At 40.3% G+C, this 20,000-nt stretch overlaps 1 protein-coding gene and 1 long non-coding RNA gene across 3 annotated transcripts in view; one reads left to right on the top strand and one right to left on the bottom strand.

Moving 5' to 3' along the window:
* Window positions 1–4,290, top strand: part of edaradd (EDAR-associated death domain) — an 8,548-nt gene extending 4,258 nt beyond the window's left edge. For both annotated transcript variants that reach the window (XM_080782009.1, XM_080782010.1), the window contains 4 exons: window positions 438–480; window positions 1,217–1,287; window positions 2,876–2,924; window positions 3,056–4,290. In XM_080782009.1, the coding sequence (XP_080638135.1) occupies window positions 438–480; window positions 1,217–1,287; window positions 2,876–2,924; window positions 3,056–3,438 (546 nt within the window). In that variant the 3' untranslated portion in view covers window positions 3,439–4,290. The remainder of the gene's footprint in view (window positions 1–437; window positions 481–1,216; window positions 1,288–2,875; window positions 2,925–3,055) is intronic.
* Window positions 4,291–4,462: 172 nt separating this feature from the next.
* LOC308328242 lies at window positions 4,463–17,668 on the bottom strand. Its single transcript, XR_013965280.1, has 5 exons — window positions 17,550–17,668; window positions 15,158–15,252; window positions 14,434–14,557; window positions 13,799–13,938; window positions 4,463–11,642 (listed from the first exon to the last, which is right to left on the bottom strand). It is a non-coding gene; the product is annotated as an uncharacterized lncRNA (long non-coding RNA).
* Window positions 17,669–20,000: the final 2,332 nt, after the last annotated feature.

Here is a 20,000-nt window from a genome sequence, read left to right as displayed (position 1 = left end):
CCACAAGCTACTATTTTCATTGCGTGACACAATGCACAGCCAAAATATCAGGCATTATTATATATCTGTCTTGACAAAATATGTAATTTTTCTCAAGCAAGCTGATTTCTCATTGTTCCTGTTTTGTATTTCTTTCTTTTTTTTCTTTAAAAGAAATACCATAACTGAGCACATTGTACTGTGATTTCTTGTGCCTGGGGACTCAATGAGAAACAAGTCGTAGCAAGCCACTGCCTCTTTATTCAAACACCAGAGAGTGTAATTTTCTTCCACAGTTACAGTCGACTGTAATCGTTAGCGTATCTCTGTCCCATGAACAGAGACAGTGTGTGAGGCTCTCAAGAGAATAGTGAAGCAAACTGCAGAGCCTTTGTTTGTCTTTGATAGTTTTATTCATATAACTTTTCTCCAATGTTTTTTTTTGTCTTTCTTCGCAGTCGTTGGAAGCCAACTATCCCGTCCAAGTGACAGATCCTCATGGTAAAGCTAAACCTCAACTTTTCACAATGCATTCATCCGCTTACTTACTCCTTTATTTTAGCTTTTTCCTCCCCCAGTGAACATTCACTCCTCCCATTGGTTTCCACTCATTTCAGTATGGTATTGTACTGTATGCAAACTGTATTCAATGGACTAAACATGCAATATATTTAAATATTTGTTTTTGTTAACAGTATCTAATGTTGTTGTTGTAGTTATACTGTTAACAGTAAACAGAATTGAAGCTTGACTTAAAAAAGAAAAAGATTATATCACAGGCAAATTGAATCACAGTATCACACTCACAATATTAGTCTGAAGATTGGCAATTGGATATTTGTCCTCAATCGTTCAGGTCTATTTTCAGCTGATATCATGTTCTTGTTTACTCTTTTGATGATCATTCCACCCATCTTTCCACTATATAACATCAACATTTTCACTTTTGGTAGACTAATTAATTATTCTTATATTGTATGTATTTTATGAGCAAACCCTCAATGCCAAGTATACATTTGTGCCTGATGTATACTTTGTTGCATATTCCGTGACACGCACCTAAAAATAGATCTACAATGCATGTTGTGAGCGTTGAGCGTTGTGAGCTTGTAGAAAGGCTATTTTTGCTACACGACAGTGCAACACTGGCATGCAACTAAGTATACATCAGGCTTTAGGCTAAACTACCGTATAGCGTATACTGTCTTACACAATCAATAATTTGTGTCTCTAACAGATGCAGTGACACTCCATCTGAGCTCCATGCCCTCTGGGTACCTCACACCCCTCTCAGACCGAATAAGACAGGTCTGTAGGACAAACCCTTCTAGATGTTTGCAAGGTTAGATTCACATGATAGTGAAGAAAAGACAGAGGGTTCCCCCTTGACAAAAGCAGCAAAATATGTTTCTTAAAACCATGTTGAACTTGGGTAGAACTTTGGGTTGTATAGCTAATGTACCTGGCTGGGCATGATATCTAAATATTGTCCTTCAAACTCATCTGTTGCTTCTATACTCTGTGAGCTAGACAAGTACTGATTCCTTTCAATTTCACTGTATGACGAAAGCATCCTCAAACTCACACTTTCATGCTAGATAGTTCCGTCAAGGATAATATAACATGAATACAACCATTTCACTTTTCCCACATTACATACCAGGAGTAGTTTTTTATACTTTATTTTGGCAGCATTTTGGGTCAATTCTCGTGCTAAAAGTGTGATTTTGAGAAATGTTTTGTTTTTGTCATACAATGCCAGTAAATTGTATCACAGCACATCAGTTATTTCTCACGGAGCACTGAAACAGCAGATGAATATGATGATATGATGATATATGACAATATTTTGAACTTTGAACAGACAGGTGACAAAGGAAAGTCTTGAATAAATGAGTGTTGAAACATAACAAATGCAGATGTAATAGAAAAAGATTGAAGTGTCTGAAAGGCACGGATGGCAGGAGCTTCACAGTTCAGTGAAAGTTCAGTAGTGCAAAAAATATAGACACTTTTATACAGAGATATGGTGAGATGAGTGAGTCATCCTTCAACATATTCCATCCAGACAAGTGGGAAAGTGCATGTGTGAGTTAGACCAGATTACTGAATGTTTTTTTGTGTGAGTAAGAAAATTATGTTCATGGTAAAGATGGTCGCTATTTATCATGCCCAGGGCTGTATCAAAGTGCATCATCAGTTATAGTTTGAATGTGTACTTAAGAACTTTGAAAGAGCAGTTATTGTCTCCTATTACTTACTTCTTACTTCTTTCAGTGTTATTTATGGGACAAAATAACTTGATGGTCGGTCTTTCCAATATCTATCTACATGATGTTAATGTTAACATAATGTTGCAGAATATTAACAGGAAAACTATCTATGCTTGACTGTACTATGCATTGCAATGTAAGGTACCTTATATACATGTGATTCACAAATGTCAGTATACACTACAGTATACTGTGGCTTCACAGTTCAAACCATGCATCTTGTTTTACCACTTGGAAATCATATACTGTATGTATTCACAACCAAGCAGTGCTTTTAATAGCTAGTTTTGATATTAGTCCATCAGACTCACTAATAACTTCCAACATCCCAACAGCCCATTTAGAATTAGTCTCCTGTAGTAAGATGGTCAGAGATATCCATCTATTTATAGTACTGTATGTAAACCCACAATATCAAAACTAATCAACAAAGACAACTTCATCAATTTAAGTCCACTGGCTGAAATCAATTCATTAATAGCATCGTCTACATTCTTTATTGAAGAGAATTTAATTAATGGAATGGACATTAGATATATTTGTGGTAAAAAATAAAATGAATGGAATGGACATTATAGATAAAGGTAATAAAAGTAATATGTATTTCTCCCCACATGCTGTAGCCGGTGGAAGATGGTGAAGAATGCATATGTACAACTTCTATTTCACCAGGTGACTTTTCCTTTTTTTTCCATTCTTCAAATCATAGATGAATCGTACTTAATTCCACCATGAAAATGCATTGTTAATTGGTATTGCTGCCAGGGCTAAATGCAATTTCACTGTCTCTGCTTTGAACTCAGACTTCCCTAAAGAGCTGCAGTTCTACTCCTGTGACAAGTGCTGCTGCCCAGCACCGCCCCCCAAGATCAGCGACCTCATGAATGACAAGGATCTTCTGGACTTGCTGAGACTCAAACTGGACCCAAACCACTGCACCGTCAAGAACTGGAAGAACTTTGCCAGCCGGTGGGGCATGAGCTATGATGAGCTCACCCTGCTAGAGCACCGGACCCAGGGCTCCCTGTCCCACAGTCCCACCCAGGAGTTCCTGCTGCGTTACAACCAAAAGACGGTCACTGAGCTCACTGAACTTTGTCGGCTCTATCAGCGCATTGATGTGTTACGACTATTGCAGAGCTGGATAGAGAAAGACTGGCCCTCCCGCTGGCAGCAGACTCATTAACCACTAGGACCTGTATATATTTGACCCTCTGCCCTTTTCTTATCCTTGATAACCAACTGATACATTTGACAGACTTCGGTTTGCCATCAGACAGTTTGACAAGTCAGTTTAAAGGCCAGGTTACAGGAAGACAAGTCAAAGATACTGTACAACTGTTGTAGGAAATGTTGGTGCTTTGGTTCAATTTCCGGAAGCGGTACCTCTGGCTTGGCCAGGCAGTCCAATGAACACAATTGATGTTCATGGGTGGGAAGCTGGAGAGGGATCATGTCCTTGTCGCTGCACCAGAGATCCCTGCTGGTTGAAGGGGATTTGGGGGACATAGCACACACTCGTAGAGGTTGTTTACACCCTTACCAGGTTTATAGTGTGGGGGATGGCAGCGACAGGGACCACACTACATACATACAGGAGATTGGTGATTGGTGATGACTAAATTGGTAAACAAATGATTAAAAAAAGATTGGCGCTGTGGTTTGAGTACAGTTTAACTAGCACTTTTTGAGATTACACATTTATATAGGATACATCCAGTATCTGTGTTCATTATTCTGATGGTATTCAAAAATCAAGTATCAAAAATATCAAAAGTATCAAAAATACTTGTCAGTGTTGTGGAATGTTGAAGGGAAAGGTGACTCATGGAGATAGCTGACCTGAAAGTAGAATAGCTCAAAAGATTTCTCCCAACCTGCCCTGGTCAAACAAGTTGCCATATGAAAACACTCAAAAGTTAAATTAGATTGTTATAAGTTCCAAGTTCCATGTTTTGTCATTCATTTTTTGTTACACAGGAGTACTTATTTCTTAAGTGTCCATGTTCTCTTAAATAAATGAATAAAATTTTACTTTGTCTCAACGTATAGTAGCTTAAAAAAAGCTTTTTTTTCTTTTGAGATTTTAGCTCCAGTACCAAACTTTGTTCACAATGCAACTCTTAATGAACTACTAATTCAGTCATACATCATTTATTTTATTACTAGAACTGAATGTAAATATTAACAGTAAATAATCACCACATTGATGGTATCGAGTCATTTATTGGACAAATTGTTTTTAAAATACATTCCAATTCATAACTAAAATTCAGATATTAAAAATACATAAATGAAGTATTACATTAAATTGTATTACAGTAGAACATTAAATACTGAGACAGTTGGTAAAAAAAAAAAAAAATTACTTCAAAGTCAAGATTTTGAAAAAGCATAGTATATAAATATCTGGTGTATACACAACTATATAAAAAAAATCCTTTTGGCTGCCATGTCTTTTCAGATGTGATGTCAGTGACATGAATATGGGCAGATATCTAATACAAGGGGTTCAATGGACACAATATATCATAATTTACATAGTCACAAATTAGTGGCTGAATCATTTAACTTAAAATGTATTTACAAAGTTGGTGGATGATAAGTTCACATTCACACAGTAAGGATTAATCAACCTTCGATATTTAGACCAAGCATATTGGAGAGGCTTATTGACAATTTATCATTTTCCTCTGATGAATCAACTACAGGGTGCTCCAGGCCTGGGCCAGACTCGGATCTAGCAATTTTGAAAGTTCCACCTCTCACCAAAGAGGAATCACTTGATTCTGTAGAGGTGCTGACATCAAGACTTGGGGCAGTAAGCTCCCCTTTCAGACCAAGATCTTTCCCTTCAGCTGGTGAGACATTAACTGCAGGTTTTTTTTCTTTGGCCATTCTCAACCTCTCCATAATGTTGATCTTCCCCACACTTGGTGTTATGTTTACTTTAGGCAAGCGGACTCCTTTGCTCATGATATAATCCTTTTGTAGCCCTCCGGTGTACTTTGCCTCAATACTATCATCAAATCCTCCGGTTTCATCGATGCTGTTCCTTGGTAGTTTGTGTACTTTGAATATTGGAACCTCCACTTCAACATTGGATGAGTCAGTCTCAGAGTCTGCCCCACTTCCTTCCTCCTCACTAGATTTTGAACCAGTCCTCAGCCTCCATTTAAAGGGCCATTTCAGCTTACTTTTTGGAGAATCTTTGTCTTCAGCATCTCCATCAGCTTTAACACTTGGATCAGGATTTGTGAGACTTGCATCGACATCAGGAACTGAGACATCTGGAGTATCTACATCCACTCCAGGCACTTCAACATTGGATGAGTCAGTCTCAGAGTCTGCCCCACTTTCTTCCTCCTCACCAGATTTTGAACCAGACCTCAGCCTCCATTTAAAGGGCCATCTCAGCTTACTTTTTGGAGAATCTTTGTCTTCAGTATCTCCATCAGCTTTGACACTTAGATCAGGATTTGTGAGACTTGCATCGACATCAGGAACTGATACATCTGGAGTATCTACATCCACTCTAGGCATACTTAAATCAACAGCTGTATCTCCCTGAGGGGCGGACAGATTAAGATCAGGAACACTTAAATCTATATCAGGGAGGTTGGCCTTTTGTAAAATCAAATCCACATTTGTAGAATCGATGTTTGGGGCTGAGAGATTCACATTTGCATCATTGGTGTCTAGTTCTACTTCAGGCACCTCAATTTCAGTCTCAGCTGAAACACTTAAATCTGGTGTGCCTATATCAACACTTGAGCCATCCACTTCAGGGTTTGAAAGACCAAGTTTTGGGAGCTTAAACTGTGGCATTTGGAATTTACCCGATGGGGCATCGACATCTACAGTGGGGGCATTTAATGCTACTTCAGGTCCATCAAGGTCTGCTTTAGTCAAGTTGATATCCACTTCAGGAATAGAGATGTCTCCTCCAATACTTGGGGTAGATAGATTCAATTCAGGGGCTTCTGATTCAGCCGTTGGTAAAGTCACATTTATGTCTGGTGCAGAGACAGTTGGAGCACTGACATCTAGATCAAGGCCCTGAACTTCAAGATCAACATTTGGTGCTTCAAGATTGACATCTGGCTCCTTGATTTCAGCTTTGGGCAAATTAAGATCTAGATCTGGAATAGATGAGTCTCCGTCAATATTTGGGGCAGAGAGACTGATGTCAGCCTCCTGGAGATCTACCTTTGGTAGATTGACATCAACATCAGGACTTGATATTTCTACATTTGGGGAAGATAGATCAGCGCTGACTTCTAGATTGGGTACTTCCAGATTTGGGAGGTTGGGTTTTCCAGATGTATCCAGATCAACTTCAGGTAACTCAACATCTGCCTCTAGGTCTTTTAGTTCAGCTTTGGCTAGAATAAAATCTGTATCTGGTGTAGGTACCTCTGCTTCCAGATCCGGTTTTGAAAGATTCAGCTCGGATGTATGCAACTCCAAATCAGCTGTAGGCAAATCCAAATTGAGATCTGGTATAGAGAGGTCTCCCTCCAACTTTGGGGTAGATAGATTGAGGTCTGGTGCTTTAAAGTCAAGATCAGGCACTTGGACATCTAGATCAGGTAGTGAGATTTGGGGTAATTCGAATCTTGAACATGTGTCTATACCAACTTCAGGTGCTTGAAGATCCACATCTGGTTCCTTGATTTCAGCTTTGGGCAAAGTTATGTCTAGATCTGGAGTAGACAGCTCTCCCTCAATCTGTGGGGCAGAAAGATTGATGTCTGGTGCTGTGGTCTTAAGATCAGGTACCTCAAGGTCTGCTTTTGGCAAATCAACATCAATGTTTGGAAGACTAACATCTAGATCAGGACCCTCCACATTTGCTTTGGATAAACCAAACGTGGGTAGTGAGAATTGGGGTAATTCGAATTTTGAAGATGTGTCTATATCAACATCAGGTGCTTGAAGATCCACATCTGGTCCCTTGATTTCAGCTTTGGGCAAAGTTATGTCTAGATCGGGAGTAGACAGCTCTCCCTCAATCTGTGGGGCAGAAAGATTGATGTCTGGTGCTGTGGTCTTAAGATCAGGTACCTCAAGATCTGCTTTTGGCAAATCAACATCAATGTTTGGAAGACCAACATCTAGATCAGGACCCTCCACATTTGCTTTGGATAAACCAAACGTGGGTAGTGAGAATTTGGGTAATTTGAATTTGGAAGATGTGTCTATATCAACATCAGGTGCTTGAAGATCCACATCTGGTCCCTTGATTTCAGCTTTGGGCAAAGTTATGTCTAGATCGGGAGTAGACAGCTCTCCCTCAATCTGTGGGGCAGAAAGATTGATGTCTGGTGCGGTGGTCTTAAGATCAGGTACCTCAAGATCTGCTTTTGGCAAATCAACATCAATGTTTGGAAGAGTAACATCTAGATCAGGACCCTCCACATTTGCTTTGGATAAACCAAACGTGGGTAGTGAGAATTTGGGTAATTTGAATTTTGAAGATGTGTCTATATCAACATCAGGTGCTTGAAGATCCACATCTGGTCCCTTGATTTCAGCTTTGGGCAAAGTTATGTCTAGATCGGGAGTAGACAGCTCTCCCTCAATCTGTGGGGCAGAAAGATTGATGTCTGGTGCTGTGGTCTTAAGATCAGGTACCTCAAGATCTGCTTTTGGTAAATCAACATCAATGTTTGGAAGAGTAACATCTAGATCAGGACCCTCCACATTTGCTTTGGATAAACCAAACGTGGGTAGTGAGAATTTGGGTAATTTGAATTTTGAAGATGTGTCTATATCAACATCAGGTGCTTGAAGATCCACATCTGGTCCCTTGATTTCAGCTTTGGGCAAAGTTATGTCTAGATCGGGAGTAGACAGCTCTCCCTCAATCTGTGGGGCAGAAAGATTGATGTCTGGTGCGGTGGTCTTAAGATCAGGTACCTCAAGATCTGCTTTTGGCAAATCAACATCAATGTTTGGAAGACCAACATCTAGATCAGGACCCTCCACATTTGCTTTGAATAAACCAAACGTGGGTAGTGAGAATTTGGGTAATTTGAATTTTGAAGATGTGTCTATATCAACATCAGGTGCTTGAAGATCCACATCTGGTCCCTTGATTTCAGCTTTGGGCAAAGTTATGTCTAGATCGGGAGTAGACAGCTCTCCCTCAATCTGTGGGGCAGAAAGATTGATGTCTGGTGCGGTGGTCTTAAGATCAGGTACCTCAAGATCTGCTTTTGGCAAATCAACATCAATGTTTGGAAGACCAACATCTAGATCAGGACCCTCCACATTTGCTTTGAATAAACCAAACGTGGGTAGTGAGAATTTGGGTAATTTGAATTTTGAAGATGTGTCTATATCAACATCAGGTGCTTGAAGATCCACATCTGGTCCCTTGATTTCAGCTTTGGGCAAAGTTATGTCTAGATCGGGAGTAGACAGCTCTCCCTCAATCTGTGGGGCAGAAAGATTGATGTCTGGTGCTGTTGTCTTAAGATCAGGTACCTCAAGGTCTGCTTTTGGTAAATCAATATCAATGTTTGGAAGACTAACATCTGTCTTAAGGTCAGCATCAAGGTCAGGACCGTTTATTTTAGGTCCAGAGAAGCCCCATTTTGGCATTTTGAGAGATGGAAATTTCAGTTGTCCAGTAGAAGCATCAATATCAAGATCAGGAGATGTCAGGTCTAGTTCGGGAGTCTCTATGTCTGGTAGCTTAAGATCCAGATCTGGGGTACTGAGACCTCCTTCAAGAGTGGGAGCTTTTAGGTCAGCTGTTGGCAAACTGGCATCAAGATCTACACTTGGTATAGATATGTCTGATTTAGGCAGGCTAAGATTCAAATCTGGAGCAGCGATGTCTCCAATTTGGGGACCTTTAAGATTCAACGTTGGAGCTTTAACATCAATATCAGGCCCTGATAAATCTGCTACAGGCAGGTTGATGTGCACATTAGGAATAGAAGCATCCAGCTCTGGGGTCTTCAGGTCAGTATCAATGTCAATGTTAGGTCCTTTCACCCTTGGTGCCAACAAGCCAAACTTTGGCAATTTGATTTTGGGAAACTTGAATTTTGGAGCATCAATATTTGCATTAAGTCCTTCAATCTCTGGTGCTGTCAGGTCCAGAGTAGGTGCTTCCAGCTCCACTTTGGGTAAATCAACGATGGCATCAATGTCTGGTGCCTTTACATCAGCATCCACATTAATATCTGGAGCTTTCACTTTTGGCCCTTTGATTTTTGGTAGTTTGATTTTAGGAAACTTAAATTTACTAGCGGGAGGATCAAAATCTGGGCCCTTGATATCCACATTAGGCAAGCCAACATCAATATCTGGAGTATCAATGCTACCCTCAATTTGAGGTGCAGAAAGGCTAAGGTCTGGTGCATTGAGATCCACGTCAGGCCCTTTTACATCCAAGTCAGCATCAAGATCCACCTTGGGTCCTTTCAGTGTACCAAATTTAGGTTTCTTTAGGCCAAACCATTTGAATTTTCCAGATGGAGGATCAATATCAACATCTGGAACATCAATGTCTACCTTAGGGCCTTCCAGGTCAGCTTCAGGTAAACTCAGATCAATAGCTGGTGTACTTATATCCCCCTCAATGTTTGGAGTGGAGAGACTCAAGTCAGTTGCTGAAAGGTCAGCATCAAGATCCACCTTGGGTCCTTTCAGTGTACCAAATTTTGGTTTCTTTAAGCCAAACCATTTGAATTTCCCAGATGGAGCATCAATATCTACATTTGGAATGTCCACATCAAGCTCGGGGTGGCCAATATCTATACCAGGCAACGAGAGATCTGCATCAGGTGTGTCAAGTGACGCTTCTATTTGAGGAGTTGAGAGACCAACGTCGGGCACATTCATATCTGCATCAAGATCAATCTCTGGTGCCTTTATCTTTTGTCCTGTGAGCCAGAACTTGGGCTTTTTTAGTGTTGGGAATCTGATTTTTCCAGAAGGGGCATCAATGTCACCATCAACTGTGGGTAAAGTCAAGTCAACATCTGGTGCCGCAATCTCCCCATCAATTTTTGGAGCAGAGAGATCTACATCTGGTGTTTTCATGTCTCCATCAATGTCCAGATCAGCTTTTGGACCGTGCAATTTAGGCTTCTTCCACTTCAAATGAGGCCAATTGACCTTGCCTGAAGGAGCTTCAACATCAATTTCTGGGACTTGAACATCCACATCGGGGGCCTCAACATTAGCATTGGGTAGACTCAAGTCAACATCTGGTGCATTAATCTCACCCTCGATCTTTGGAGCTGATAGATCAATAGCCGGTGTATTCAGGTCTGCATCGATGTCCAGATCAGCTTTTAAACCATGCAATTTAGGCATCTTCCACTTCAAATGAGGCCAATCGATCTTGCCTGAAGGAGCTTCAACGTCAATTTCTGGGACTTGAACATCCACATCGGGGACCTCAACATTAGCATTGGGTAGACTCAGGTCAACATCTGGTGCATTAATCTCACCCTCGATCTTTGGGGCCGAGAGATCAATAGCCGGTGGTGTCAGATCTGCATCAATGTCCACGTCAGCTTTTGGTCCATGAACACCGAGTTTGGGCATCTTCCAGTTCAAATGAGGCCAGTTCATTTTACCAGATGGAGCCTCACAGTTGATATCTGGGACTTGAACATCTACATCGGGCCCATTAAGTTCAGCTGTAGGCAGATCAAGGTCTACATTTGGTGTGCTCAACTCACCATCAATCTTTGGTGTAGACAGGTCATCCACATCTGGTCCTTTGACCTTGGGATTTTTCCATTTGAGATGTGGCCATTTGATTTTCCCCGATACATCTGGGGTTTTCAAGTCCACTTCTGGACCATTCACATCCACATTTGGCACACTTAAATCCACATCTGGAGTTTTTACATCTACTGTAGGGGCTGAGAGATTTAAGTCTGGTGTCTGCAGGTTACCACTGACCACAGGGGCTTCTAGGTCAACATTCACATCTCCTGATGGTGCATTGGCTTTGAAATTAGGTAGTTTGAAGTGTGGCATCTTGAATTTGGGAGCCTTGTAATTCAATACACCCGTTTTGACTTCTGGTGTCTCGATCTTAAGCGAGGCATCGGGGGTGCTGAGCTGTGGAGATGTAACACTGACATCAGGTGAGCTGAGGTTACCATCCAGATCTGCTCCTTTTATCACTGGCCCAGACATTCCAATGGTTGGCATTGTGAACTTGGCACTTCCGTCAGCTGAAGGTGTGTTCAGGGTAAGATTGGGCAACTCCCCATTCAGAGTAGGACCACTTATTTCACCCCCCAACCCACCAACTGAATTTAACTGTCCATTTAGGCCATCAAGCTTAATAGCTGGCATGTCAGCTGATGCATCCATTGAGAGTTCCTTCTTTTTGTAGCTGGCACTGAGCATCTGTAGACAATCAAGGGGTAAATAAGTTCAGTTAGGAAACACTCAAAACACAAGTTCACTAACCATAACAGACAACATATGTTTGACATCACTATTATAGGGATATCCGTCAAACATGTTTGGGATGATTTTAACATACTCTGGCTATTTTGACTATTTTCTTTATTTTTACTTTTATCTAAACATGTGAAATCCCTTTAACTAAAATAAGTTAAATTTATTTCTATGATTTTGGATAGTTAGTTTTAGGCAGTTAATCATTGGTGAATAAGGTAAGCTTATCATAATCTGCACATTCCAAAATGTAACTTGTGAGTTTTGTTAAAATAGTTGTGTTTAACCATTAAACCCTATGGGGACCTGCAAATGTCTCAGGACCCCTAAACATGAAATATCTTCTGCGAAAATAGCCACTCTACTAACTCACAATACAATACAATATGCTATTTTCACAGAATGCTTGCCTATTGCGACATGACCAGAATAGCTAGGAAGCTTGTGGTTAATTAATGCTGTCATACAATGCTGAAAATATAAAAAAATAACCAATCTAAAAGCTCACAATGAGTTTCAAACTTTCATCTGCAAAAAGTTGTGTGCTTGTACCAGTAGTCTATTTTCAGCTTGTACCACAATGTATAAATCAGGCTTTAGGCAGGTACACTAACTATTAATATGAAAGGCTAATTTCCTGACTCCTATTTTCTTTACTGGTTTGCTCTCAGACAAATGTATGAAATGTAGTGTATGAAATGTCCCCAGGTGTCCTTGAGAGGGCTAAATGTGTTAATATAGCATCAGCATCAGTTTAAAGGGATATCTCACTTTCAAACATGATTAGGGTCGTTTTAACGTCTGCTCTGGCTTTTCTGAGCACCCCAAACTGTTTTTAAGTTGCTTTATTCAATATCAACGCATTTGATATTCATTTCACCAGACACGCACCCTTCCTATACAAACCCATTGTAACTTCAAACTCCATTTTAACCATGATAGATTAATCGAAAACACACATCCTTGGTTGTGGTGACTGATATTGTTCTTCTAATGTGTGAGGGTGCAGTGTTTTTTTCAATTTCATTTTAAGTTTTCCAAAAACATAAAAATACATGAAAAAAGTAATTGGCCCGACCACGTAATAGGACAATATCAGTCACCAGAACCAAGGATGGGTGTTTAATTAATCAATTATTGTTAAAATAGTTTGAAGTTACAATGGTTTGTATAGGAAGGGGGCGTGTCTGATCAAAAATTATATCAAATATCTAAATATTGAATCAAGCAACTTAAACTGTCTCATAAAAGGTGCTCACAAAATATCCTTTTAGCCCCATATAGACATCAGTATTTGTAAATATGGTAGTCGATCTACAAGCGCACTGAGCATAGGTCCTAGATAGAGCACATAACATTAAAGCGCAATACTTCCAATATCTGGGTTCAGACAGGTTTTCCAAAGTTCGGATGGCTTTTACAGTAAATAGTCCGGCAGCCAGGGTTGTGGAGTGGGAAATAGTTTATTAAATAGTCTATATACATATATTATTACATTCATGAATTCACTTGCTGACCAGCTGTCGGTATCTTATAGGGGTTTATACGTGTCCATACCATTAACAACCTATCTATGGCAAAATGTAAAAAAAATAAAAATGTCATTATGCTTTAAGTAGCATGCAACGTGTCAAACTAGGATTCTTTCATGATTCCGAATCCATTCCAATCATTAGTTTTGCACAAAAAACACTCTGCCATAGCCGTCATCACAATGAGCACATTTTGGGCAAGTTGCTATGGCCGTTTTTAGCCCAAGGAGTGTTTTTGTACAAAACTAATGGTTGGAATGGATTCAGAATCATGAAAACCCCCTAGTTTGACATGTCACGTGCTACATAAGGCATAATGACATTTTGAAAATCTTGTTTTATATAGGTTGTTGGTCACATACCGGTATATCCCCCTATAAAAACAATTGCTCAATACTGACAGCCGGTCAGCAAGTGGATTCATGAATGCATGTATATAGACAAAAAAAACTACATACCAAATTTCCACTTAAAAACAAGAGAAGTCTGTTGGCTGCCGGACTACAAACAATTAAGTTTTAAAGTTCTTAAATGGCAGCAGCAATGTATGATGTGGAGTTTGATCCTTACCTCTGCAGGGCTCCTCAGAATTCCATCCAGGGACTCAAGGCTGATGCCGGCATCATAAGGCTCCAAGACTTTTAGTATCTGAAGCACGTCGTCTTTTCCGAGGTGGTCTAGGTGTATGGTGGCAGAAACAATCTCATCTCCTATAAAAGCACATAGCAAGTTATCAAAACCATTTAACCACTACGACCCTATAAACTTTGTTGACCTGTGTCCCCCAGGAGTCTACACTGTATACTTGGTCTCTCCCTCCATCCCCCCCCCCCCCCCAGTGGCCCCACTACACTAAATATCTTCTTTGATCTACAAGCTCAGTTAACAATACATCTACTGATGGACTTCAAATGAATTCAAAATTCATGGTAGCATTATGGCCATAATTTATGTTATAGAAGAAAACATGACATTCTCTTAAGCTTATGTTAACCACAGACCTTTTCTCTTAAGCTTATGTTAACCACAGGCCTTATTTAATGCTTAAAATGTAAACCCAAGCAGAATAAAATAATTGTAATCTGGCAAAGCAACCCATGCATTGTTGTCACTTCCAGGAGTAATTTATACATGTTGACAGATCATGACTGGATTATTTTTTACAACAAAAATAAAATACACAAGTTTCCCTTCTCATGTCCTACCTTGCTTGAGGCCACTCCTTGCAGTGATTGCGTCATCTTTAACTCCTGTGATGATGATTCCTCCTGTCTCAGAGTTCTCCAGGGGCAGGCTTTCAGCGATTCTGATAGGTTGACTGTCCTCACTCTGGATTTGGGCAAATTTACACACAGTTTTGTTTATTTCACAGAATTCACACACGAAAATCCAGAGAGGTGTGTCACACAACCCCATGGATTTATGCTAGCCGCAATTTGCAACACTAGATTTTTAATGGGTTGAATTTGAATCTCAAGTTGCAACACCAGCCAAATTACCAGCCCATACATCCAAACAGAAAAGTCCTATCCGATTGTATTAAACAACATTAAACTCACTAACATTGCAACTGTACGAAAAGCTTCAATTATCCTCTAATTGCAAAGACAATGTTATGAATAACATGAACAATGTTACTGTATGAGCTACTTTCCGTGCAGGTGATAATTTTTCTTCTCTTTTTTTAACGTTTGGAAGCAGTAAGCACTCTTTTTCTATAATGTGAGTTCCTGCTGCCTCCTGCATTATGTGCATTTTCAAAACAGGTGGTACGCAGGGCTGTTGTGTTGAGTGATTTCCAACAAGCATTTCCATTTTCCAAACAATTAAAAATTATCACGTGCACAGCATTTCTTAATCTTGCCAGAAAATAGCATGTCTACGATGTATGTTTATGTAAAAACTGAATGCAATTATCTTTAAACTCACCATGATGACTTCAGAGGTGCATTTACATACACATATCAAGGAAGTGGGTAACAGGAAATCAAGATGTTTATAGAATCCAACACAGCAAACTTAACCTGTTGAACACAAAGACAAGACATATTATGGTTTTTTTGGTGACAGTTTTTTTTTTAAGATACCATAGTTACAGTATTCTTTCTCTCTTTTCCTCCATGAGCCATAAGTGTTTGCATATGCAATTGTTTGTCTGGATGCATGAAGTGAATGAATGCAGCATCAAGCAATGAAGCAAACATCAAAACCTTCCCTGCAGACAGATCATGCCATTTTCCATAATTTCAAACATTTGAACTTGCAAATCAAATGGCCTAGTTGACAGCTTCAAACCCAAAACTTAAATTCTCTACTACTACCCCCATATTTTCATCATTCACAACTCCTCTTCAATGTCAGAAAAATAAATTACCAGCTAAGAGGGAGGACACTGAAACTGTACTAACAAAAGCTCCAAGCAGGGGGGGAAGTGGCACTTCAAAGGTGCTGTGTTCAACCACTCTCACACCTGTTCTGAATGTGGATAATTAGTCAGGCTGTCAGCAAGGCAAGTGTTTCTGTAAGGTGTTTACAAGTAGCCCCATGCACAATTTCACATTCTGCTATTCCTAATTTATGCTTTGTTGTACAACTGCCATGTGCCGAAAATAGCAGATCTACTAGCTCACAATTCTGTAGATCAGATCAGCTTATGATATTCTTTGTTTAGAAAGCAGATGGATTGCGCTTTAAAATTGCTGGCTGGCTGACAACTGACTGCAACACCCACACACACACACACACACACACACCATTTTACCACCTCACACTTTAGGAATCCAATCCTGCCAGGGTTGCTAAAGGGAATGTGCCACAAACCAGTTCGTTTGGGTACGTGCTAGCTAGGTGACATGCCATAACACACACACACACACACACACACACACACACACACACACACACACACACACACACACACACACACACACAGTTTCATAGCCCATTCCTCCAACCACACCCTAGTATACCCTCAATTACAAATGTTAATGCATATAGAGCTCTAAGAATAACATGTTTACTCAAAGTGGTAATACTATACATTTAATGGTATCTGTGTCAAATATTGCAATGGCCCACGGCCAGTGGACAGTATGTATTGTGAAAATAGATGATGGTGCTTTGGTCAAATCAGAGATCATTTGTCATGTCCACTTTCCTTAAAAATCCAGATAAATAAGTAATGCAAATTATATAATGATTAAACTCAGAGCCACAGGGTATAGTTTGCAAGCCAGCAAATTATGAGGTCAAAATTGATTTGTTGAAATACAATCCTAATTCTAATAAATCCAAACTATATTGTAGCCCAATGATGCCCTAGTGCTCTTCACAAATGGCATTGTCTGTGTCACTGTCATTTTAATTGAATACAGTAGCCTACTTTTGATGTCTCAGCTAGAAAATGACACCAAATCCAATCAAAGTTGATGAGCTAGTGCTACTGTGTACAAGTCACATAACGTGATGCAATTCAACTCAATGTGAACTTATAGATCGTATATTTTCAAAACATGTTGACAAATCTTCACAAAATCTATTCAGGTGGGGGTCCACACTCCACAGCCAAATACATAGCAAGTTGAGGGTCCTTTACATCATGAAAACGTTTGAGAACCACTGGTCTAGTTAAAGCCCTCCACAAGTAACAGTTGTAGTTCAACACAGCCAACCTCTATGTTAGTTGTTACACAAACAGTGAGCACCCATCACACAGTGTGAGGACCGCAGTGTTGGACACACTATTCAGTCATACACAAACGGAGGTAAACTGATAAAAACTAAAAATGACCAAATATACAATACTATTTTTACATTTCCATAAATATCTGTTAAAGATTCATTGTTATAATGTAATGTATTGTATTGAAGTCAAGGCTTAAAACATGTCTGTGTAGGTCAACACTAGTCTACACAACACAATAATCATGAAAAAGTATTATCTAGCTGCAATTTGAGCATTGCCCTCAGTTTGACATCAAATACAATATTTCCACATCTCTGTGGAAATATCTTTGTGGCTCCCATTTGGACCCCATCGGACCAAGCTGACACTCAAGTCAATCATACATTATCTATTAACCAGCTCCCAATCTATTATGATACTCTCCATAGTTGTATTCCACCCATGTGTTACCTACAATCAACAATCTACAATCAATATTGATGTATTTTAGCGCTTCAATATACACATAAAACCATTGGTTTGCTATCAAATCCATACCTTTTTGAACCAGGGCTATCCTTCCTAACCTTAACAGCAAATCAACAACTGTATACATCTTCAGTGCATGCAATGTCATCTAAGAAGGCATGGACTCACCTTCTGATGCTGCCAGGGATATCTCCACCTTAGGAAAGTGTTGGTAACAATGTCTCCTCCACACAGTATCACAGCTGTTTTGTCAAGGAGGATGATGGGGCTGTCAGTTAAATGCCTTTAGCTGAAGCTGGAGAACAGGTTGAACAGCATCAGCACCGCCTCTCCTACTGACCCCCAAACCAACAACCCCCCCCACCCCCACCCCCCCCCCCCCCCCTGTTCTCCACCAACACACCCACCCATGCACCCACGCACGCACGCACGCACGCACGCACGCACGCACGCACGCACACACACACACACACACACACACACACACACACACACACACACACACACACACACCTCTGAACACTATCACAGACGGAGGGACATGCCAAGCAGACTTGCAAGCTTGGTGACAGCCGAAACTGTCTAGAAAGAGCTAGTGCAAGAGAGAGAGAGAGAGAGCTAGAAAGAAAGGAAGGAAGGGAGATGTGCATGCATACCACTCCTTTAACAGGCTTAACCAGGTTTACAAAGCAACAGAGGCCTTAAATAATTGCCAAAAACCCAGCAACATTTTCTATTTTGTGTATAGTCACGCGTATTGGACACACGCACAGGCACCCGCGCACATGCACACACACACACACGCATGCGCGCTCACACGCACGCGCGCGCACACACACACACACACACACACACACACACACACACACACACACACACACACACACACACACACACACACACACACACACACACACACAGCACTTGATAGTTGTGATTCAACCATCTGCACTTTTAATCAATTCATGATCGAATACAGATTCTACCTGGCTTGATTTGACTTAGCTATGTTTTGCACTTACATATTTCAGTCTTTCTCATTCACCTCACACACACCCGTCCTCATAATGCTTCATATATTTGTCTGGTTTGTGTTTCCCCCAGTGTTGATAGCAAACAGGATTTTGGGTTGTTATAGACAACATTACTTTAGCATTATCCTTGCTAATACCACACACAACAAAACCCAGCGGCCCAGGATGAGTCATTACCTAGCCCTTCTACACATTTAAGACAATGTGATGACTGTCTGAGTGACAGAGAGAATATTAGAAATGAACTGGAACCTTGACAACCAACCACACACAGGCAAGCTGGGTGTTGTCAGAATAAGATGACAACAATGAGCAATAGCAACTTGGATTACAAAAGTATTTTAACGTGTGAAATGGTTGTTGGTCGAGGTGCAGGCGCTTCCTTTAAGGTAATAAAATGAAGACAGTCATACTTCGAAAAGTGCTTGTTTGTGTTTAATCCTCCCCTCCCTCGACTTCATAGATGGATAAGGTTTCCCTTTAAGTCACAGTGTAATATATAGAAGTCGATATCCACTATACTGAATGCATCAAAAGGCATGAATTGTAAGTATAATGTGAGTTTGATATAATGGCTTTAACTTCAAAATCATAACTCAACATTCTGATTTTCTTTCTCACAAATGTGAGAAAGTTATTCTCAAATTGGGGTCCAGGGAACCCCAGTGGGTTCCATGGGGTCCCAAGCAAAACGGGGAAGAGTTTCTTTTAACTATTATTTTGCAGTTTAGAAGTTAGCCCCAAAAACTAATTTGCAATTCAGGACTATGTATTTTTTACTGGAAATGTGCTTCCATACATAGCAACCCCTGCAGGCTGTACAGCTGCATTTTACATAGTATATTCACTCCCTCCTCCATTCTCTTTTGGTGTGGCTTCATCTGGAATGGGAGTAGGGGGAATAGAAGAGTTGCAGGTTGTCTTTTGAAAGGCAAATAGGTTGATGTAACTCTTATAGTTTAGTCTAGTTTCTGTCCTCCCACTCTTTGAGGCGTTACCACCACTGGCATATGTATTAGAATGTGCTGCCACAGTGGAGATGGTTTACAGAGAGGCTAGATTACATACCAATGAGACACTATAAAGGAATTTGTTTCTAGTTTCACTAATGACCCTGTTATTAGACAATGACAAATTGAATCATTATGTAGGTGTGGTTAATCATCACTGGCCATGGTATTCACTTACTCAGGACATTTCCTGTAGTTTCAGGTGTTCACTGCAAACTATCCATTGAGAGAATGTATTTAGAAAGTATATGACTATTCAGATCATCTGTTACTTTCACTCTCTCCCCACTGTTATGATGTTATCCAGTGTGGCAGATCTTGCAAGAGAAATAAGCAACCTGGTGTATGAAAACAAGCCCAAAAGAAGCACTTTTAACCCAAATACATTTGCTATTTGAAAATAGCAGACCTACTGTACAAGCTCGTAGATAAGAATGTTGGGGGGGGGGGGGGGGAGTGATAGGCAACAAAGTCTTATGCACACCTGATAGGCTCTGAGACGGGTGCGTAGGCAGGGCTCAATGTATTCAGAAAAATGCACATAAAGTGCACAAAGACCTGCACACCGTCTTCAC

Source organism: Protomyctophum bolini, assembly GCF_963924005.1.
Source record: "Protomyctophum bolini genome assembly, chromosome: 14".
Classification (NCBI taxonomy): domain Eukaryota; kingdom Metazoa; phylum Chordata; class Actinopteri; order Myctophiformes; family Myctophidae; genus Protomyctophum; species Protomyctophum bolini.
The sequence above is the reverse complement of the archived record's forward strand: the minus strand, read 5'-3'. Positions and strand labels throughout refer to the sequence as shown.